Source organism: Lynx canadensis, chromosome A1, assembly GCF_007474595.2.
Source record: "Lynx canadensis isolate LIC74 chromosome A1, mLynCan4.pri.v2, whole genome shotgun sequence".
NCBI lineage: Eukaryota > Metazoa > Chordata > Mammalia > Carnivora > Felidae > Lynx > Lynx canadensis.
In genome coordinates, this window is record NC_044303.2 from 171514592 (window position 1) to 171538209 (window position 23618).

At 38.9% G+C, this 23618-nt stretch overlaps 1 protein-coding gene across 1 annotated transcript in view; it reads left to right on the forward strand.

Annotated features, from left to right (window-relative positions):
* CAMK4 (calcium/calmodulin dependent protein kinase IV) overlaps window positions 1-23618 on the forward strand; it is a 216665-nt gene that overhangs the window by 176324 nt on the left and 16723 nt on the right. Inside the window, exons 6-7 of the mRNA XM_030326235.1 lie at window positions 13597-13687; window positions 15727-15801. Of these exons, the coding sequence (XP_030182095.1) occupies window positions 13597-13687; window positions 15727-15801 (166 nt within the window). The remainder of the gene's footprint in view (window positions 1-13596; window positions 13688-15726; window positions 15802-23618) is intronic.

A 23618-nucleotide genomic window follows, 5' to 3' on the forward strand; every position in this document is an offset into this window, starting at 1 on the left:
TTAACAAATTATCCCCAAACATACCAGCTTAAAACAACCACTTTATTGTACTCACATATTCTCTGTGTCAAGACTTTAGACAAGACATGGTGGGAATGACAGTTATCTCTGCTCCATAGTGTCTGGAGTTTGGGCTGGTAGACTCAAAGGTTTAGTGGTTTGATGTCTGGAAACAGGAATCAGTTACAGGTGTCTTCACTCACATGTCTGGCAGTTGAAATGTCTGCCACACAGGACCTCAGCAGGGACTATCAACTGGAAAAGCTATACATGGCTTCTGTGTGTTGCCCAATGTTCTTAAAGCAATGCGGCCATAGGATTGTAAGACTTTTTGTGTGGCAGCTTAGGGATCTAAAAATAAGGATTTAGCGCACAAGGTAGAAACTGCATTGATTTTTATGATCTAACCTCAGAAGATACACACCTTCACTTCCACTGCATTCTGTTGGTTTCCAACAAGTCACAGACCAGATTCAAGGAGAATTAGACTCCACCTCTAGATGGGAGGTGGCAACATTCTGGAAGAGCATTTGGATGTGTAATATTGTTGCAAGAATCTTTAGAAAATACAGTTTGGCACATGAAAGCTTATTATTACCTAGGAACCAAGTGGGAATATGTATGGCATGATTTAGGAATAGTAAGTAAGGCTGTGGGTGTAGTCAGTGCATGGTAAGAATGTCCCAGAATAATGCACAGTGAGAAATTGGGAGCAAATTTTGAAGGGCCTTTTTCTCATGCTGAAAATACTAGATTTTAACTTATAGGCAACGAGGAGCCCTTAAGGGTGTGTTGTTTTTGTTTTTAAACTAGAGGATTGAAATGAGTTAACGTGTGTTTCAGAAAGACGATCTAGGTATAGGGATGTGGGCGGGGGTGGTTAGGAGACAGATGTTCATAGTGCAGGTAGAGAATATGAAGGCTTACGTACTCAGTGGTGACAGGGTAAATGGAAAGAGTAGATGTGGGATGTATTTTGGAGGTGGAATTATGACTGACCAAGACTACCGAGAGAAAAGAGGACTGAAATAAATGGGAATGCCTAAGAAGCGCCAGCACTTGGCTGCTTTGCTGCAGGTGCATTCCTCCAGCCCTGGGATGCTCTACAGATCAAGCTTACATGGATCTCACAGCTGGCCAGTCCTAATCATGCCTGTTGATCCGGTCATGGGAGATGGTAGTCACCTACTGCTTTTCCCATACATTCTGTTGACAATGCTGAAGGCGTCACAGGCTAGAGGTCAAGCGTAAAGACAAGGGTAGCAGCAGGTCTCCAGAGCAGATATGACACAAAGGTAGAGTATTCACTCTGAAGTTCTTACTTAAATTTTTATGTGTTGATTCTGAATTTTCTGAGCAGTGGAGAAGAGCAAATTCATGCCATTTAATTTTTCTTTGCAAAGGAGAGCTGTGATCAGAATACCGTTTTCTTTTTTTAATGACTGGCTCTTCTTTGTCCTGTTAGATTTTTAAAGAGATTCAAACTTCCTCCTACCAACTCCTGAGACATTATCAATTAGCCACACACAGCCCATTGAACACAGCATAGCTGTAATTAAACTAAATTACTATGCAGTAGCTTTCATTACACAATGACACAGTTTTTGTTAGGACCATAGAGAGAGTTTAATTACATGTCTAGACACCCCCTGAATTCAGAGCGGCAGTATTGTCTTTTTCTGTTTAAAAGAGAGTTTCGGCTTTTGGTGATTGCATTTTTTGAAAGACCAAATGGTAAGATATATTAGGGGTTCTTTATTTTTTTTAATTCCACATTCTACTTTCATGCATATGTGATTTAGGAGCCATTTATACATCTGTGGATATATTTTCCAAGAAAAATGCATAGATTTTTCACTCTTTGAAAATCTTTGATATTTGATATACATTTTACTTAATCCAAAAGCTTTCTTTCTCTAATATACCTGCAAATATCCACTTGACTTATTAACATATAAAGCATGTAATCTGAAGTACAGTCATCTATTATAATATTTCCAGCTTCCTCTTCCTTGTGAGGAATTTCAACACTTTGCCTGAGCATAGAGTGCTTTCTACCTTTATCCTCAGTCCTGCTCATTCAAGCCTCTCTGTAGACTCTATTCTCTCTGCTGGACCAGAGCACACAGGTTCAGGAGCTCCTGTGTTTCTTTTGTTCCCCAACCTGATCTCTTCTTTCTCGTTACAGAAATGTGTTTGCTGCCTCTTTCTCTGTAACTCCAGATGATTTTTGGACCTTTCCCCCGGTTACGTACCATCTCCTGAATACAGCTTCCATTTAATTGGCCAAGCCTTTCCATAGCCTCCATTCCTTAATTCTCATCTCTCCTGAAATCTGGCTGTAGGCATTGGAAATAAGAGGATGAAATTATCACATGCTTACCCTTTCTAAGCATTCTCAACAGCCCCTTGGAAAGTTGTCCCACAGCATGCACTTGCTCCAGTCTTATATTCAAAAACCTTTTATTTATTGATTTATTTGTTGATTACATGTACATTGTTTCAGATTTCATTTTTGTACTCTTTTAGCATGAGACTTGTCTGTTTAAATCAGGACACATCACTTTTTCCATTAATTTTTTGCATGCATAATTTAAAATGATAATCTTTCATTTAATAATTGCTCTTGAAAACAATGATAAGTGTTTCATTGAAGAGTGAATGTTTTGGATTTGGGGTTGAATCTAAGGAGAATAGTATAGATAAAATTATACTTGCCACCAGTACTATCTAGACCGTTCTTGTAAATGTGTACTTAGTAGACTTCGTAACATGCACATATATAAATAGACAGGAAAATGAATTTCCAGCCTGTTGAAAGTATCCCTGTTCCCTCACTCTGATTTTGCACATGAGGAGACTCATACCAAAATCAGAAACAAGAGCTGGAGTATGACGGTTTTTCATGACCTCTTTGCCTATCAAGTGTTCTAATCTTGACACCTCAGGTTTCCCTACCCAGTGGCATTCCTAATTATCCTCTCTGTCAGCATCCTGCCCCTTTTCTCCATGACATTGCTACTCCAAAATTCCCATCTTTGTTTTATCCAGACACTCCTAAGCCACACCCCAAATCTAAAGCAGAGATGCTCCCATGGGACACTTACCACAGGGACAGCACAGGCTCAGTGCTCTTCAAGGGCACCACTGCAGGGCCCAGCAGGACACCTTCATTTACAAACAGACGACTTTGGCTTGCCCACTGTTCATTAACGTGTCATTACAGCTGGCCAAATCACTATTCACTTCCATTTTCTCACACTGACAAGTCCAGTTTTTGAATGTTTTAGACATGAAGGAAACTGAAGAGAAAACTAACAGATGAATTTTCAGCTGTCTTTGCCCAAGCTCCCCTGAGTAGGCATATGTTGTGTTGGATATTCAGATCAACTTCAAAGGATGTAAAGAAATTAATTCAGCCATAACTATCAATGCTACCTTAGAAGAACAAAAACTATATAAGTATTCAAGATGTCATTATGAGGTTGACACCCTTTTGCCTGATCTTACAATTAAAATGTTCTTATTGGGTTTTGGCTTTTCCCAGAGTGATGCTGTAAATCTCATAGCACCTTTGAGGTGGCTAAGTATTATTATCCAATCAGTGTAGATGGCACAGATGCTATGCCTTATTTCAGTTAAATGTATCAAAGTGATGTTGCTATGGAAATGTAGTGCCACAGTGTAGGCACAAAATTTTAACTTCTATCAAAGATTAATAATGGCAAATGAGTATCCTTTGCAGATTATGACCATTCTTTGAGTATCTATAAGTTAATGACTCAAAAGTAGAACAACATACATGTCTATAGGAAAATTGAGTTTATCAATCATTCAAAAATATTTCTTGAGTACATATTTAGTGCCTGGCACTGTGCAAGAAACTAGATATCTGAGGAACCAGATCCAAATTTCCTTGTCTTCCTGGGTTTTCAGTCTAGTGAGGGAGGCATCCTAATCATAAAGCTTGCAAAGAAATAGGCATGTTGTAAAGAAAAGTAGGAGGCATCCATGAAGGCACATAAGTGTGGGCACATATGTTAGTTTGGAAATATAGATACGGCCTCCCTGAAGAATTGACATTATAGTTGAGGCCTGAGGATGTGGGGGGCTGGCCAGGTAGAAACATGTAAAAAAGCATTCCAGAAAGTGGGGGCAGTCAGAAAGGGATGCTGAGATGGGGGTAGGGGAGGGAATGGGGCTTGAGAGAAATTGAAAGAAAGTCAGTATGGGAAGAACAGAGCAAGAAAGGGGGAAATAGCAGGATATGAGGCTGGAGGGGAAGGCTGGAGCCAGGTGACCAAGGCCTTGAAGCTAGGATACAGTAATGGGAAACCATTGAAGAGCTTCCCAAGGAGAAGAAGTGGCCTGATTACCTATGTTGCTGTGTGGAGAATAGATTGAAGGTAGGGCCTGTTGGAAATCAAAGAGGGTTAAGGGAATACTGTGGTGGTCTAGCTAAGCTCATGGCAATGCCATGGAGAAAGGCAAAGTGATTCTGGAGACATTTTGGAATTAGAATTCACAGCACTCTACTATGACTTGGATGGAGGCTACTGGGGGAGAAGAGAGAAACAGTTTCTGACTTGAACACTTGAGTTGATTGAGACATCACATTTTGAGGTGGGAAGAACGGAAAGAACAGGGCTGGAAGACGCTCAACAGTTCAGTTTTGGACGTATTGAACGTAAGGTGTCTCTGAAACAGCCAGCTGGAAATGAGACCTGGGCAGGTGGATATATGGGCCTGGAGCTTAAGAAAACAACAGTTTGAATTAGAACATCTTTTTTAGATAGTATCATGGAATAGTCTTTGCAGTCTTAAACTACTAGCAATATTAATGGCATCATGTGTTTAGTTCATGTGAGACCAGACATAGTTACCATCTCAATGTACATATTCATATTCGGAGAACATCATTCATAGTAGATGCATGGTATTCAGGACAAGCCAACATGAAATGCCTGCCAATTATATAAAATTTATGTTTTTAAAAATTTATTACCCAAGTAATATATAATGTTTATAGTTAACTTCCATAAAATAAAAAACTAAAATTGGGGCACCTGGGTGGCTCGGTTGGTTAAGCATCCAACTATTGATTTAGGCTCAGGTCATGATCTCATGGTTCGTGAGTTCAAGCCCCACATCAGGCTCCACACTGACAGTGAGGAACCTGCTTAGGATTCTCTCTCTCTCTCTCTCTCTCTCTCTTTCTTCCCCTCCACACTTGTGGTCTCTTTCTATCTCAAAATAAATAAACTTAAAAAAAAACTTAAAAAGGGGCATCTGGGTGGCTCAGTCAGTTGAGTGTCCAACTTCAGCTCAGGTCATGATCTCACAGTTCATGAGTTTGAGCCCCACATCAGATTCTGCACTCAGAACCTGGAGCCTGCTTTGGATTCCATGTCTCTCTCACTCTCTCTCTCTCTCTCTCTCTCTCTCTCTCTGCTTCTCCCCTACTTGCACTCTTTCTCTCTCTCTCTCCCTCAAACATTAAAACAATTTTTTAAAATTTAAAAAAAAAGAAAAAACTAAAATTAATTATAACCCTACCCACAATTTTTTTACACACATGTGCACTTTTGGGGAGGCTATAAAAAGTAGCTGGAGGGAAAGGAATAGACAGACAAGCTCAGGAAGATTTTATAGCAGAAGAGAAGGCTACAAGCACAGTAGTAGATATCTAATTTAAGAAGCAGAGTCAGAAACAAAATTCGTTTATTTATTCATAAACTTATACTTCCCAAATGTTTATTGAGCATCTGCCGGGCGCCAAGTGCTGTTTTAAATTCCAAAGCAGGAATCACAGACTGCAGGGTGTTTTGTTTGTACCCTGCACAGGCTTTTAAAATTTTCAACTTAAGTGCCAACATTTAAAATTTGTAATATTTTACATTAAAAAATCTGAATTTCTATCTTTAAAATCAGAAGAGCGAGGGACACCGGGGTGGCCCAGTCGGTTAAGCATCCAACTTCAGCTCAGGTCATGATCTCACAGTCCATGAGTTTGAGCCCCGTGTCAAGCTCTGTGCTGACAGCTCGGAGCCTAGAGCTGCTTCAGATTCTGTGTGTCCCTCTCTCTCTGCCCCTCCCCCAATTCTTCTCTGTCTCTTTCTCAAAAATAAATAATAAAACATTTTTTAAAAATCAAAAGAGCTAGCAACATGGGGCCTGCATTCCTGCCTTGGCTGAATCTGAGTCGCCTTCTCCTTGTAAGGAGTCATGCTCTCCAGGGGCAGATGCAGTCCCTAGGACTTCCCAGTGCCTTCCTTTTATTTTACACTCTGCCAACTTCCTTCATTCTTTTAGGGTGTCTTCCTGACCCCTGGAGAGTTTTTGGTCCCTGTTCAAGAGATGCAAAATCAAATGCAACGTTGTTGCTACCCTGTATGACCAAAGCGATGGAAAGATGCTGAAGATTTTAAGCAGGGGAATGACGTGACCAAAACTGCACTTTTTTTTTTTAATTTTTTTTTCAACGTTTATTTATTTTTGGGACAGAGAGAGACAGAGCATGAACGGGGGAGGGGCAGAGAGAGAGGGAGACACAGAATCGGAAACAGGCTCCAGGCTCTGAGCCATCAGCCCAGAGCCCGACGCGGGGCTCGAACTCACGGAACGCGAGATCGTGACCTGGCTGAAGTCGGACGCTCAACCGACTGCGCCACCCAGGCGCCCAAAACTGCACTTTTTAAAAATGATTGTCATGGCAGTGTGGAGCATGGGCTGCATGGGAACAACCCTGGAAGTTGGGGAGCTGGTAATTAAGCTAGTCACCAGAGTAATCAAGAGGGAAGCCATGTTTGTGGCCTGGCTGAAGGCAAGAGCGGATAAGTAGGAACAAGAGGCCAATACATGAGGCAGTAAGGAGCGAGAGCTACTTACTGTCATGGGTCATGGAGGTCATGGACTGGATGTGTCGGTAAAGGAGATGGAGAAGTTAGGTAAACCCAGGTTTCTGGCTTGATCAAAAGGATGCTGTCATTCGTTGGGTTTGGAAATACAGGTACAGCAGGAGTAAATTTAGGGTAAATACTAAATTGATTTTGGACGTATTGACCTTGAAACATGTGTGAGACATTCAAATGGAATGGGAAGTAGAAAGTTCTCTCAAATCAGAGCCACAGAGAAGTTGGGGAAGGCAATAGAGATTTGGGGCACATTGGATAAGTGATACCTTTATTTGTGGCTTTAGATGAGCTGAACTCTGGAAACCAAAGGAAAAGCAGAAGGGTGCTGAGCAAGTCTTGAGACAGAGGGCCTGGGGAGGAGACTGAGGGGGGAGCAGAGGTGAGGAGCACCATGCGGCCAGTGTGGCAAGAGCCCCAGGCAATGAGAGTCCAAGTGAGAGACAAGTCCGTGTGCTCAGAGGCCAAACAGGTCAGATAAAGAGTCAGAAAGTGTGTGTTAGGTTTGATGAGGTCAGAAATGAAACAATAGTGTGTTGAAAGAAAATGAGAGGGAAGAAAATGGAAATGGGGAGTGGAGACTGAGGAGAGTAGGGTATAGCTGAGTGCAGCTAGAGCAGGAGGGGAATGTGTGTATTTGAGAGACCATGGAGGTGATGGTTGATTTCTTTTTCCTGTTTCCTTTTGATGGTGATACTGTTCATTCTGGAGGTATGTGTATGATGAAAGCAAAAAAAGAGGGAATAGCAGACGTGGGAGAAAAGGCATTAGTGATGGGGCAGTGCCTCTGAGTAGGGAGAGGGGTGTGGATGAGGACTCTGAGCGGCACCCAGGGGCACCCAAGGACGGCTCCTGAAGAAGAGCCCCGAGAAGGAGAATGGAGCATAAGGGAAACAACAGGCTGTGAAATGCTCCTCTTTATCAGTGACAAATACTATTTATCGTAGTAATTCTTTGTGTTACAATGGAGAACAGATATAGTAAGAATACTTCAAATCCTAATTGGCATATACTTTGTTTCACTTCTGACTTCTAAATGCTCTTAGAAACTGTGAACACAGATACAGCAACTTAAGTCTGTATTTCCCTTAGACCTATTTCAAGGGTGAAGAAGACTAATATATATTACATTCTATTACTCTGTGATTTATCATTGCATCTTCTTGGAAACAGGAGCTGTGGCAAATTAAGTGAAAAAGGCATACAAAATAAAGCTATTAAAGTGGAAAGGGGAATTTTAAAAAAGAGAGAGGGAGAAGTAAATATTCTAAACCAGGGTAGTAATTGTAACTGAAACCTCTTGTACATTGAGTTTGGGGCCACCAAAACAGAAGAAGAAAATGTGATGAAATAAAAAGCAAATATTTTCCCATTAAAGTATTCTTTGATACTTCAGGAAAGAGCAAGTTTTCCAAATCTCAAAGGATTTCGGATGTAATTTATTGTACAAGAGACATGGAACAACAGTGGTAGGGTGCTCCTAACAGCTACCATTTATAGAACAGAATGTCCACTCCATGCTACGTGTCTCCATGCCTAACCTCTGATTCTCAGTGCAACCTTCAAAGTGGGTGCTACAGAGAGGGAAACCGGGAGGTGAAGGGTAGACAGATTGTTCCAGGTCACACAGCTAATAAATAGCATGCTTGGGGGTATATGGCCCCAAAGTGCCTCTCATGGTGTTATTCTTCAATAATTATTTCAAAAACAATGCCACAAAAACCTTCTTATGCTTGTTTCTTTTATCAACCCTTCCTCAAAACTGAGGGTATAATACTGAAACAGAACTTAGCAAAGGTATGCCCTTGGTACCAGTGCATTAAATGCATCATTGCCTAATCCTTAAAAACGTACCTGTTGCCTATCTTAATTACTCTGCGTATAAAATATTTGTCATTTTATGCTTTTTTTCTAAAAAGATAATATACTTTTTAAAAATTGAGCCGGTAAATTAATTGTGCTTCTCTGTCTCTTCCTTTCCCTCCTCCTTTTCCTTCTTTTTATTCCTTAAAGTTTTAAGTAAATTCATATATACCTAGTTATCTGCTCTTCCAGTTTCTTTATTAAAATAGGTTACAATTAGTCATGATTCAGTAGTTAAATGCTACAGTTGTTGTCAGATTTATTATTTCCTGTCCATTAAAATGTTAGGTTATAGAGGTCTTCTTCCAAAGCAGTGTTTAGTTTTCAAGGTTTCCTTGTTTGTGTTTGGTTTACTTTAATTATGATTACTTTGAATACTTGGTTTGTTCTGGAATATCCAGTTATCTCAAGTTTCTCAATTTCTCTAATCCTTTTGTCTGTATTGAATCCCCATGATTTAAATGATCAGTAGCTAAGATCAGCAGCATCTTGATAAGGTCTCTTTCTCCATAATTAGATATTTTTTAATCAGTTCTGTATCATTAATATGATATCATAAAATGTCTTTGTACAATTCCCCATGAGTACACAATTTTGAGGGGCATTTTTCCCCTTAATTTCTTTTTCACTTCTCCGTGTGCAGTGATCTTGATGTGGCAAGATAAGATTAGTGCTTGGTGAGATTAGAAGTGTGTATTTCATTTAAAACCCCGTTTGAAAATAAAGGGCAGCGTGCCTATTATTCAGCCCTTAAACTGCTCTTTTTATATCCTCAGATGCTCTGAGACAGAAATTTTCAAAGTACAGTCTGAGGATTCCTGGAGGGTCCCTGAGTTCCCTTTCAGAGGGTCTGTGAGGTCAGAAGTATGTTGTCATAATATGAAGACATTTTTCTTCACTTATGAAAGTACAGTGGAATATTCCAGAGTCTGAATGATGTGTGATTTTGCAGTAGACAGTGCAGAAGCAGATAAGAGAATCTAGCCATCTTCTATTAAACCAGAAATTAAAGAAATTTGTAAAATTTTAAGACAATAGCACAGCACTCACTATTTTTTGTTTTAGAAAATAGTTATTTTTATTAGAAAATGTTTATGTTCATGTGTCATTAGTTTATTGTTTTTTTTAAATAAATTAGGATTTTTTTTTAATTTCTCAGTTTTAACTACTAACATAGTAACTAATGTTAGATATAACTCACATAAGCAAAAGCTCTTTGAGGTTCTCAATAATTGTTTTTACTCTAACAGGGTCCTGAGACCAAAAGGTTTGAGATCTGGTGTTCTAAAAGGTTGCTGCTGCTTCTAACAATTGTATCTTTTGGGGGGAAGGCAAAAGATCATGCTCCACCTTTTCTTTTTTGCTTGGCTTCCTGACTAGAGATAATGTAAAAGGTAAAAGTATTAACTATTGGTTAAAAGCAGTCAGTGGGTCTAAGCAAAAATAAAATAATGATCCCTGCCATTTTTGTCAGTCAAGTACATTTAAACGACTCCTACAACATTTGTACATGATTATATCTCAACTTTTAATAATCTTTATGCACCAAGTAATTTATAGTAATTAATCCCTGCCTATATTTTTAAAAGCCAGGATCATGACCTTCAGTATTTCATTGCTTTATTTTGTCTTTAAATTTGTTCTTCTGTTGGTGCATAGCTCCTAAGTATATTATTTTTTCTAAAAATTGTCTTCTGTTATCTGGTCTAGCTCTCCTTTATGAAGTGCCAAATGGTGTCATTTTGTTTTGTTTCGTGTTAATTTGGACTTAGAACACAAAACTGCCATTTCTGTTCTAGAAAGGCAGAACAGTAGTTGGTGAACGTCTTTAAATAATTAGTACTTTGCTAAACCAATACTTGTAAGTTTATCTCATTTGCTGTTGTTATTGTGTTGCTATCTTCACTGTCATTTTCTTCCCAACGGAATGGAGCTTCTAAATTGGGTTAGACTGTGGGAGAGCAATATTTTCTCTTGATCCCAAACTGCAATTCTTAGGTGTGTTCCAAAGCAACTGTATGAGAAACTTGTATTGTTGCCTTCAAACTCAGCTTATACAACGTACAGCATCTTCCTCCTCAGGGATCTCGTGGGTTTTCCCTGGGTGTCACTCAAGGCTGAGCATGGCCCTCTGCCTTCTCACTTCTCCTCCCCTGCCATTACCTTCCCTCTCCTTCCATCATGTTCCTCTCCTCTCCATCTTTGTGATTTTCCTCTCATTCCCACCCCACACAGTCCAGCATCTGCTTGGGAGTCACATAATAGACAAGGCTATGGCCTCCACTTCCGGACACCTACGTCTGAACCTCACTCAGCTCCACACATCTAGTTGTGACATTGAGCACATCTCTTGGCCTCTCTCTGCCTCGGTTTTCTCATTTGCAGAACAAGCGTCATAGGATTTGCAAGTACGAGGTGTTTGTAATAGTGCTTGGAATATAGGACATGCATAGGGCACGTATGGTATTATTGTCTATACATGATCATTATCTACTGTAAGGAGTGAGCTCAGGCTGGTGAGACATGAGCAAAAGCAACTTTATTTTATCTCACCATTGTCCTGGCAGATCCACTCTGAACCCATTCCTCTCCTTCATGAATAAAATTTCAAGCTATTCCCATAGCTTTTCCAGGCACTCTTGCATAAGGAAAAGACTAAAATTTTAGACTCATCCAACTTTTAAATGTCTTCCTTCCCCCAACGTGGACATGAGAGATCTATAATTTCTAAATATAGGGGATAGGAATATTTGTTAGTTTCTTCTCTTCCTCCTGCTTTTTACCCACCAACTGATTGTGCTCCTTCTAGAGTTGCTGTGAGGGTGACAGGAGAGGGAGAGGAGAAGGACAGTGAAGAAAGGTCTCACCAGACTGCTACAGTTATGGTCTGGCATCTGTGATCTCCGGGGATGGCAGGTTACAATGCCTATGGGACACCACTGATGGCTCTACAGAGACCCATTGCGGGGGAGTTCTCTCACCTCAGGTGCTCTGAGGAGTCACTGGTTCCTCAACTGCCTGCTGTCACCTTCCCCACGTTCTGCTTCCTGCGATGCTGAAATGAGATGGCATCACCCCAGCAGGAAACATTCTTCAGGGAGACTCATGTCTGGTTCCCTTCTGCACAGTCCACATTGAACCCTCATGAGATAACTGCACCTATGTTCAGCTGTTCTTTGAGAGTAGCTGAATCTCATTGGGGCCCTCTCTCCTCACTCACCTACTCCAACTAACTCTTTTTCATGAGTGAGCTGGATATCAATTCCTGTTTCCCCAAATCACTGACATGTCAAGCACCACAAATTGTGACCTTGAAGCTATCCACCTTCTGTTATCTGGCTTGCAAAGAGAGAAGGCTCCTTCCCTTCCCATAGAAGATAGGAAAGGAGAAATACTGAAGTACACTGGCAACTTTTTCTCCCAACCCAACAGAAAAATGGGCAAAGGATATAAACAGGCAGTTCATAGAAGAAGAAAACCAGTAAGCATGTACTATACCAGTAAACAGAGAAAGGCAAATTTAACCAAACCTAAGATACAATATTTACACTGAAGCCCAGCAAAGGTTAAAAATACAGATTTGGTGAAGATGTCAGGAAAACATAAATACTTACACTGTTCATGTGAGTAGATATTGATGGAGTCTTTTCAGAGAATGATTTTGCAGTATTTATTAAAATTTAAAATCTACTTTTTGACTCCACCATACCTGCTTCCAGGTATCTGTCCTAGAGAAACACCAGCAAAACTAGCCAAACATCCAAGGGATAGAAGGCTTATTATTGCCTTATTTATAATTTTTAAAAACTTGAATGTCCATCAAAAAGGGACTAGCAAAATAAATTATGATGCTTCCAATGAACTGGATACAACAAGTGGTAAAGAGATTGAGCTGTAGTGATTTGTGGAAAAGGTTTCAAAGACATATTATGTGAAAAAAGCAGCATAAAAATTAATATTAATCATGCATTTATATAAGAAAATGGAAAAATCAGGGATATTTCCTTGCATACATACATTCATGTTTGTGAATTCATAGAAAAAAGTTAAAACCATTTCAAACTGATGAGTGATTACTTTTGGAGAGGGATCTGAAACCAGGGGAAGCAGGATCAGGTAAGACCTCCACAATCACAGCGAGAGTATGTTACATGTGTGATAACACATAATTTATGAAATAATTTAAAATATAATAAAATGAGTGGAATTGCTAGAGGTGATCTTTAATTTAAGGTTGTCTCCAATATACCACTCTATATTGATAGCTGGATTTACTAATCCTCAGAAGAGCCTATGAGAGCATTCATCATCTTTAAGCAATATTTATCATATTAAGGATAGTCTTCTATAATAATTACTCATATCTAAATGTCTGTTCAAGCAATAATTAGTAAGTCTTTGCTGTGGTTGTGAGCTTCTGAGATGACACATACAATTATGCTTTTCAGATATAAATCAGACAGACTTCAATACATAGAACCTTGACTTATTATAATAATAATTAGATTTGAACTGATATGGTAATATGCATAAAGAGAGCTACAACTAATATTCTCTGAGGAGTAAATATTTTATTTCTGGCAGTTGGTTTTATACACTTTAAAATTCATTTCACTTTCAAGTAACTGTCAGCTGTTCTTGAATTATGTATAGTATAAACTTGTTTTCCTTTATGGTGTTTATTTTTAAAATCATCATATATGTGTGTTGTCGAATCACATGACTTAGTAAAGATAATTCTAATTCTGAAAAGATTAAACATGAACGTTGGAACCATTAAGTACAATTACTGTAATGTTACTTCATTATTTTCCCTATTTAGTACCTACATGAAAATGGGATTGTCCATCGTGATCTCAAACCAGAGAATCTTCTCTATGCAACTCCAGCCCCAGATGCACCACTCAAAATCGGTGAGGACATTTCCTAATGTCTTATGACTCCTTTCCCAGAGTAGAAGAAATTTATTTCATGGAATTTTTAAATACTGCTCCATCCGGTTTTGCCTCCATTTAATTTCCTTGAATATTTGGTGTCTGTAAAGGAATAATGCATTATTTGGGAAGTTTGTGTTCTTTCTGGAATCAGTGCCTAGGAGGTGCTCCAGTGCTGAACACAAAGGAAACGTAGTTTGTAGAAATGGCAGGGACTCCAGGGGGTGATGGTGTATTTTGTAGATAAGTTTATACAGAAGAAAATCACAGATAACATAACACTTCTTTTTTTGTTACTTTTTATTCCACAAATCAGTTGGAGCTTAATTTTAGATATTCAAGAACTTTGACACAAAATGCTTAGTACATATTCTTGAATTTAGGGTCTGAGTCACTTGTTTATGTGAACAGAGAAAATTGAGATCTGCATTTCCCAAAGTGCACTCCACAGAACACTGGTTCCTCAGCTGAGTGAACAGGGGTAACTACTGTAATTCCCTTTGTGGGAAATGGGAGTTGTTTGTGGAAGTGCTAAGGTTGGTCAAATAAGGTAGGAAATGCCAACTTAAACACGATTTTTTATTTTTGCAGGACTTCCCAGAACTTTAAAAATGCTAATGTGTAAACTGACATCTAAATTAGTGTACTGTGAGGTTTTTCCCAAACCTTATTTGACTTTGGAAACTTTGTTTTTCCTACCAGTAAGCATTTTGAAGAACTACAAAGATGAACTTTGTGAAACTCCCATCTGTTCAAAGGGTTCCTTAAATCAGCATTTTAGAAAAAAATATACATATGTTAAATGCTACTTTCCAAAGCAAATCTTCATTTGCAAATAATAGTAATAAAATTTATTTTATATGAATCCTCCTTTAGTAGATCTGCATTAAATCCTGTGAAGGACATTGCTCTTTTGGTGCTGGCCTGTGTAATGTTAATCTGATCAGTTCACTGCATTAGAAGTGTTAACATCTTTGAAAATTAAGTTATACATATCATAGAAGAGCTCAGACAACATAATGTGCTTTATGAGTGCAAGAACTCAAAGAAAAAAAAATACCAAAGGCCTGCTAGGCAGCCATCCTGTTCTTATAATCACTCCTGAAAGGCAGTGAACGGCGGGGAGACTTCCATTTCCTTTGACATCACTTTCAAAGATTTTATTCTTAAAGAAATTTCTTTAAATGGATGGATAGATACTAATTTAGACAGGAGAGGCTTTCTTTCTGAAGGACTTCCTGCTGCTTTCCCTGATAAGGATCAGCACCTCCGTGGAAATGTGGGTTTATCTTTGAAGTCTAAAATGGCATCAATTCTGCACCTGCCTCTCTTGAAGAGTGGCCTTGAATGGTTTCCTGATGTTTCCTGAGTGAGAGAGATGTAGCCCAGCAAACAGACCATAATGGTAGCAACTTTGGTAGTGTTTTATCTAGGTAATATTCTGAGGAATAAATAAAAAGGACTTTTGCCCAAAAAAAAGTGTTATATCTCTCATATGAGAGTAAATCCTTATCCATAAAATACACTAAAGAATGACATTATTTTGAAGCAGAATAAATGTTTTGATATTTCTGTTAATTTCTTTGACATTCATGAAAACCTAATTTTTTATTTTGATTTTGTCCAAGGGATTACTAATTCTATATCACTATATTATACTTTAGAGTTACTGTTTCATAAATCTCAGAATTAATATTAGACAAAATGTATCTATTGCAACTATTACTTCAAGAAAAAAGAGGTAATTTGCTAAACACTAGGGATTATAGAGCATAAAATGTATTTGGGAGTCATGTTTTTCTCAAATTTAAAGCAAGACTTGAATTGGTATTATTATTTTATTTTATTTTTTTTTTTTAGTTCCCTCTCCCATGTGACTGGTCCCCTTCTACATATCCATCCATCATCAAATACAAAAACAAATAAATCTGTTTTATTTTGAATAACAGAAATATTCTGTCATCTTATAAAAGCTGAGAAAAGACTTGTTTCATTAAATGTTTCTCTTGTGTTGTTAGCTGATTTTGGACTCTCTAAAATTGTGGAACATCAAGTGCTCATGAAGACAGTGTGTGGAACCCCAGGGTACTGCGGTATGCTCTTTAATACTGATATTTACTTTTATTGTTATTTGAAATCGATTTTTACTTCATGATCTAATTTTCTAACTCCTAATATCTCTATTTAAAATGCTTACAGTGTGATGTGAGTCTCCATGAGGAAGGCGTGTATAAATGATACTTAGACCACCTCTTGTTCTACATGAGGGGTTCAATGATGTTGGTTTTAGGGCCCCCTTCTTAGAAAAGCAGGGAAAGAAGGAGCCCTAGGAAAAAGGACTGGTGCTCTGCACCTGTCTCCTGGGCAGTAGCTACTCTTGAACCCACTTCGAAGCAGAAGGACAATCATCAAGAAAGAGGGCAGGGAAACAACCTTATTTGTGGTTGGAAATAGAGCCATGAGTCCTCCTGTCACTTTCCTTGTTTGCTTTTACTTGGGAGGGTGGGTGAGGAGGGAGTGTGTCATTAATTCAAAGGGCGTATAGGATATCAGTGAGATTGGGGTAGTCCCTAGTCCTCATTGATGGCACTCGCCTAGCCTTATTAAGATAAAGGCTTCAGGTGGGGTTGCCCCGCCAGAGTCCCCCAGTCTCTAGAGATGGACTGTGTGACAGTCCTCACTCCTAAGAACCACGTAACTAACTTATTTTAACAATGTTTGAATTCATGCACATCAGACTATAGAAGGTACAGTTAGATATCCACTGAAGCAAATATATGATTAAGTTCACAGAATTTTAGTGCTAGAAGAAGCTTTAAATTTCATTTACTAACTTTCTCATTTTGAGTTCTAGAGTATGACTTCCCCAAGATTCCACATCTAGTTGTTAGTGGGTCAGAGATGAGAATCCAGGTATCCAAGGGCCTAAAAACAGATTTATACAATTCCCTCTTCAAAAAAGCCAATATAGATAAACCAATATAATCTTCCTTCATAGAAATATTTATCAGTTATTATTTACATCTTAAAATGTTTTTGTTTTGTTTTGTCTTGTTTTTAGTTTTTTAAACCTCAAAAGTATTACTCGGTCATTGCAGGAAGTAAAAATCCAAGTATGTGTAATCAGTATTAATAGCCTTGTGAATTCTTCCTCATCTTTCTCCATGTTTCCATATTCACATATGGAATTCACATATTCACAATAAACTTTTTATTATTTTGTTTTTACCTAGTTAATTTCCTACTGAATCTAAAATATTACGTTCTTGTAGCTCAATTGTTCATAGACCCAGTAATTACACAGAATTAAGTATACCTGTCTTTCTATTATATCTTTACATTGTGCCAAATATTCTTGTTCTGGACCTTTAACTCCTTGGCAAGAGTAGACTACCAATTAGGAGTAAATTCAGAAAACTCCAAGTAACTGTGGCTTATGAAAGATAGAAGTTGATTTCTGTCATGTTAAAAGTCTAGTGAAAGGCAATCCTGGTGGGTTCTCCAGGTAAGGCTCTGTGGATCTCAGTGCCAGGGGTCCAGGCCTTTTCTGTCTTGCTCTACCGTTCTTTAGCATGCTTCCTCACAGTCCAAAATGGCTGCTTGAAATCAGTCATTACATCCACATTCTCTGTGACAGGAAGGGGGGAAGGGGAGAAAAAAGGGTGTACCTTTTCATTGCTAAATAGACTTGCTAAAGCTTCACGTCACTTCCACTTCTCTCTTATTGGCCAGTACTTGGTTACAGCCTCCATACTACCAGAGTGAGTCTTTTGGCTGGACATGTTGCTGCCCCAAATGAATTCAGCGTTCTGTTACTAAGCATAAGTATTGCATGAGACCGCTCACTATCTCTAGCACAGACTTGAGTAAGATTCCCATTACCAGGGGGGAAAAAAAAAACTATTAAAGCATACCATGTTCCCTATAGGCATCCTCTTGTTTTATATATATAATTTATAGATAGGTAGATAGATAGATAGATAGATAGATAGATAGATAGATAGATAGATATAGATATATATTTATATATGTATATATTTATATATATATATATTTATGTATATTTTATTTTCCTTAGAACTGTTAGCCGACAACCTGTCCATGACATCTAATGGTGCCATAGATATTTCCCGTTTCTCTAATTCATGTGTCCTTGTCATCCTCCTATATTTCTTTCATGCCTCCCGATCTCCAAGGCCATAAAGATAAAAAAAGAACCCCGAATTTTGTACCATGTGCCAAATGGGATTGCCCATTTGTGAGTATTAACTGCTGACCAATCAAAAGAAGCATTGAAAGAGAATTGACAAAAGAATGATAAAACAAAGTAAGGATTTCCCAAAAGAAGAAAGCTGATGGACAATTTAGTAATCACTATCTAAGCACAAACACTGAGTATTCCTAGAAGGTAGGTAGGTTGGAGCATTTCTCTGAGAACTAGCAGCCCTGAAATGGGAAGATCAGGAAGAGCTTACAGTAGCCATCTCTAAGGGTCCCTTCTGTGACTAAGAGATAGCAGCATACTTTTAATGGCTTTGATAATAGTGATAAGAGCAGCTCTTTCCTGCAGCGTGACAGAATAGCCATTCTATGAGTGAATGATTCATTCATTGATAAAATGAACATTGAATGTCTAAGAGGCTCTGAGATTCAAGAGTGAACACCATATGGTCTTGTCCTTTAAGGATTTCATGGGCTATTAAAGAAAAAATACCCATACACAATAAATCAGTTTGTGTTGGTAAGTTGTAGTTTTATCCAAGCTAAAGGCTTAGGTATTCAGAGGGGAGGGAACAATTAATCCTCCCTAATATTTGAGCTGGACTCTGAAGGTTGGATAGGAGTTCAGCAAGTGAAGAGGTAGCCACAAGGCATTCTTTGCAAGTAGGCAAAGGAAGAGAAAAATCATAGAGGAGTGGTAGCATCTGGCAGATTCAGGGACTGTTGGTTACTTTGGCACTTTGCACAACTGCAGTATAGATATAGTTGGACTTGGAAAGATACAATGGACCATATTTTTAAATAATCTATATATCAGGCTAAGGAATTCAGATTTGCTTTGGTAAATAGTAGTGATTGAGCAAAGGTTCTTAATCAGGGCAATTATATTTTAAAATCAAATCTGTATCTTACAAATATCTCGACAATGTCATTATGACAGATGGTTTTGAGGGAAAAAAGAGACAAAAGAAGACAAATTAGAAAGTGATTATAAATTCTCCTTCCTGTCCCTCTGATGTCAGAAATGTACACACAGAATGCTGTCACTCCCGTAAACAGCTTCTCAGAATGATGTATTCGATCTGTTCCTACATCCAATCATTTTTTTAATATAAAACGATAATAAAAATACTATTTCAGAGTCTTGTCCTTGCCATAAACAGACCCTTCTTACAGATAATGCCATCTAATAATGGAGGCTTATTTTCCACTTACTATTCCCCCCTGCCAAAAGTACCCACACTACTCTCACTTACTATCCCTTCCCCCACCCCACCCCCACCCCCGCCTAGAGGTTAGGGACAGGATTTTAAGGATACACCTGTGTATAGTAACACAAAAAACACTGGAAAGGCTGCGTTAGGGAAAACAAGGTCGCAGTCACACCCAGGGCACAGGAAGTGGATGGCCTAGAGAAAAGGCAAGATGCAGAGTTTAAACGTTTTTGTTTTTGTTTTTGTTTTAGTTAATATAATAGTGAATAATAATAACATATAGTAATGAAACAATTAGACTTTATAGACAAGGCTGAAGCCCCTTTGAGGTTCACTCAGTTCTAGCCTTTCCTCCCTGCAATACATGTAAGTGCCATCATCAGTTTGGCGTGTCCCTTCTGAGAGTACCTAGGTGGGGAGGAAACTGCCCATTTATACAATGAGTTGGAAATGAGACTGGTGGGAATCACCGTCGTCCTACAGAAACCATGACTTTACACACAGACTTTAGTTTTAACTTGAAAAGGTATCTGAGGCCCCTTCAGTTGACAGAGAGGAGACGTGTGAGCTTGTTTTCTTGCTCGTTGGAAAGGTGATTACATTCCAGGTCAGTTCTCCTCATGTACACGGGGTCTAGTGTCTACCTTTAATGGAAGGCTTTTTCAGTTACATCTTTTGAGGGAGTGGGTGTTTATATTACACCATCTGTCATTTGTCAGGAAATACAAAAGTGAAAAGCCATCCATTCAGTCTCATTCATAGAACCTTTGCCCCAGGCTATTAATAACAGAGGGTTCTCCTATAAGTGAATTGCAAAAGAAAAATCACAGATGCTGTATGTTTAAGCAAATACTCATTATTTCCTGGGAAGTGTGCCCAGTGGAAAATAAACTCCAGGCCAGAAAATTAAAATCTGTGATCCAGATAAATGAAATCAATGACTAGTGTTCTGAAATAGCCGTGAAGAGATTCTCCACATCTTGTTATTGCCAAAAGAAATAGGTCTCAGAAAAAAAAAAAAAAATCCATTAGGTCATGGCTCCCAATAAATGGGCCACAACGTATGCAATATTACTACCAAATGTCTTGACTGGTTTAACTATTTAAGACTGGAAGTCTGCGGGTGTTCAGCCTATCAATGCCAATCACAAAAACAAGTAAAGCTGTGAGAGTAGAAAAGAAAACAATATGGTAAAGGGTTAGGTAAAAGACTATTTCTGTATAATACTGATTTCTAATTTACTCATAAGCTTAGTTAATTAAACTATGTATGTTCATGGTTCATATTTCTACCCGTCTATCCAAATTCAATTTGCAGGGTCTAGAAGCTCTTCAGAATTGATTTTCTCTTGGCATTTGCCAGAGTCCCAATGGAGTGATAATCCTGTGTTGTTTCTGCATTGTTATATTTTAAAGAAATAATTTATTATGTTCACTATACCAAAATTAAAGATAATTTCTCAATAGCCTAGAGTCAGACAGAAGAGATTTCTGTCTACATGAACACATACTAATATGACCAATGTAGGAAAATTTAATGTAGTAGAAAGAAATCTAATCATCTAAAATATAAGCTTTCAGAATAGTTTCATAAAAGATGTATTTTGTTCATTTCTAGAGGACTAAATAGCTAAGGTGAAATAACAAGAGTGTCAGATTATGTTGGTAATCTAACTGGCTAAGGGATAATCTCACCTGACAGTTAATTAAATACCCACTATGGTGACTTTCTTTTTACAGTGAACTTAAGAGAAAACAGAAGAGTACATAGTAAAATGTCAGTTGCATGGCCTATAACATGCTTGATGGGCTGATGTATGTACATGGGGCTCCTGTGGGGTTAGTGGACGATGGGCAAGAGCAGGGGATGTGAGAAGAAGCAAGCAGAGAATGCTCAGCAGGTGAGTAAGGAGTGCCTAGGTCCATCTCCCATTGCTGACCATGGCCCTTCTTTCTCCCTGAGATAGGCTGTGTCTGCAGCCACCATATGACTGTCCCAGGCACGCTTGCAATGCTTGATCCGTATGAGCACATGCCAGGTAAAGGAAAAAGTGGGGCTGGGATAGATACACGAGAGGTGAGGAAAGGCCATAGCTTATCTTGGTCTTGACCTTTCAGATGACAGGGACTCTGCTGGTGGAATGCAGGCTGTCTTGGAGGTTTTAAATCTAGAGGAAAATGAGCCTCTCGGGGTATTTGTATTGATCTGGTACTGACCTAGACAAAGTGTATTCTGTGGAACTTTAGTTATGTACCTATTCAATTCTTTTTTCATTTAATAAAGTATTTACTGAGCTCCTACTATGCACCAGGCACTATTCTAGGTGTTAGGCATATAACAATCAATCAAACAAACAAACAAGATCTCTTCTTTAAGGGTGGTACATTTTAGTGAGAGAAGGCAAATTGATTGTGTCAATATATAGAAAGGTGATCATTCCTATAGAGTTGGGAAAGAGGATAGAAAGTGTTGGGACAGGCTGACCAGGGAAGGCTTCACTCATGAGGGAGCAGAAGAGCAAAGATTTGGAAGAGGCAGGGAGAGAGCAAGCCATGCAGATTCTATGGAAAGAACATTCCAGGTGGAGGGGACAGAGCACACCAACCCTGAGGCAGGAACACAGCTGGGTGTCTATAGGTTGAAGAAGGACACAGTTGAGCGAAGTGCAATGATAAGGGGAGAAATAATAGGTAGGGGGGGACCAAAGAGCTCCAGTTGGCAGGATAGAGTTCACATTTACTGAGATGGGGAGGACTTGAGGAGCAACGGGGTTGGAGCTCGTTGATTTTGAGATGCCTGTTAGATATCCAGGTGGAGATGACATGTGGGCAGAAGGGTATATATGTTTGAGGTTCAGGAGCAGGGTCATGTCTGTTGATATAAATGGGGGCTCTGTCACCATATAGATGCTATGGAAAGTCATGAGACTCCAGGGAAGAAGAAGAAACAACGCAGACTGATCCTGGGGCAACATCACCAGTAGAGGCCAGAGAGAAGAAACCATGTTTATTATTCATAGAACATCAGATAGTGGAGGAAGCATCACTGGACAGAATTAGGAATTACGAATGGGTGCTGCAAGGCACAGATATGGGGCACAATATACACAACAGTGTTCTAGCATCTAAAGCTATCAGCAGAAGGAGGGGCTGCCTCCCTGGCTCGGGAAATGGTCCCAGAGGCTGACTGCTGACCCGTGTCTCAGGATTCAGGGGAGCAAGGGGAGAGGAGACAGAGTGTTGCTCATTTCTGAATCACCCAGCAGATACATAGTATTTGACATTCATAATATTACCTCACGGTCTGTCTATATATATTTTATATGTGTAAACTATGTTGAGGATTATGGCAAGCACTTCATTTAATCCAAGTTAACCAAATATATTCTGACCTGAGATGGCTTATAAAATTGAGTCTGAAGAGATTGTCCTTCCTCCTACTTTTCATGTTCTCTTTGGCTTAGAAACAGCCTTTTAATGTGCTGGTCATCCTTAACTTCTGCGTCCCCATACCATAAATCATTCTCTGTCCTTCCCTCTTTGTAACTGTGAGTGACTACCTAAGGAACAGAACCAGCTGTGCCAGAGAACTCACTGTGCTAAGGACTCAGCTCTATTATTACCCATGTGAGGGCGGAATGCAGGGGAGAAGCGGTCATAGGAAGGGTGACTGATGGCAAGTGGGAAGGAGACTTGCTTAAAATGTATTCTTTGGGCCCTGAACACCCACAAAGTGTTCCATTTAGAATGTTGTCACAGACAGGATATGCACAAAATAAAAATATTTTGAGAGAATTATTAGTGATAATTACAGTAAGATTTATAGCTCCATTAGAGAAAAACATCATATTTGCCATACTTAACAGAGTTCGAAGTCCGTGTCCATCACTTTATATCTGTATCTCCATATCCAAAAGAGACTCTTGCATGATGTTAATATTAGGACGAGTTCAGTTTATTTATTGATACTCCACCTCCTTGTAGAGGCAGCTTTTCAAGAATGAATACCTCTTTGCTGTCCCTGGGCCTGCATCCATCACAGCTTTGAAGTGAGCAGGAGACTCAGTCTGATTAAGATTCAGAACAAATAGTGATTGCTCTAAGATGGGAGGGCTCTGTGGGATCATAGAAAAGTGAATTTCATAGACATAAAACTTTCCCAGGGTAATAAAAATAGGTTGTGTTTATTTTTTCCTCTTCTGAAAGTACTTAGGTGTTCTCAAATACTTGATTTTCTCTTCAGGGTATTATTTAAAAAATAAAAAGTAAGATGGGGAAAATAAACAGGCTATCTTTCTTCACCCATTTATAAGATTTATACAAAGAAAAGTATCATGCAATTCGTGTGGCAAGGAAGACTTATTTAAACAGCTTTAATGAAAAAATACTAAGTGAGAGATGGATTGACTGATGTTTGTAGTGTAAAAGATCAAGAGCCCAGGAAAATGGAAAAGATGAGTTAGGTCATGAAGTGT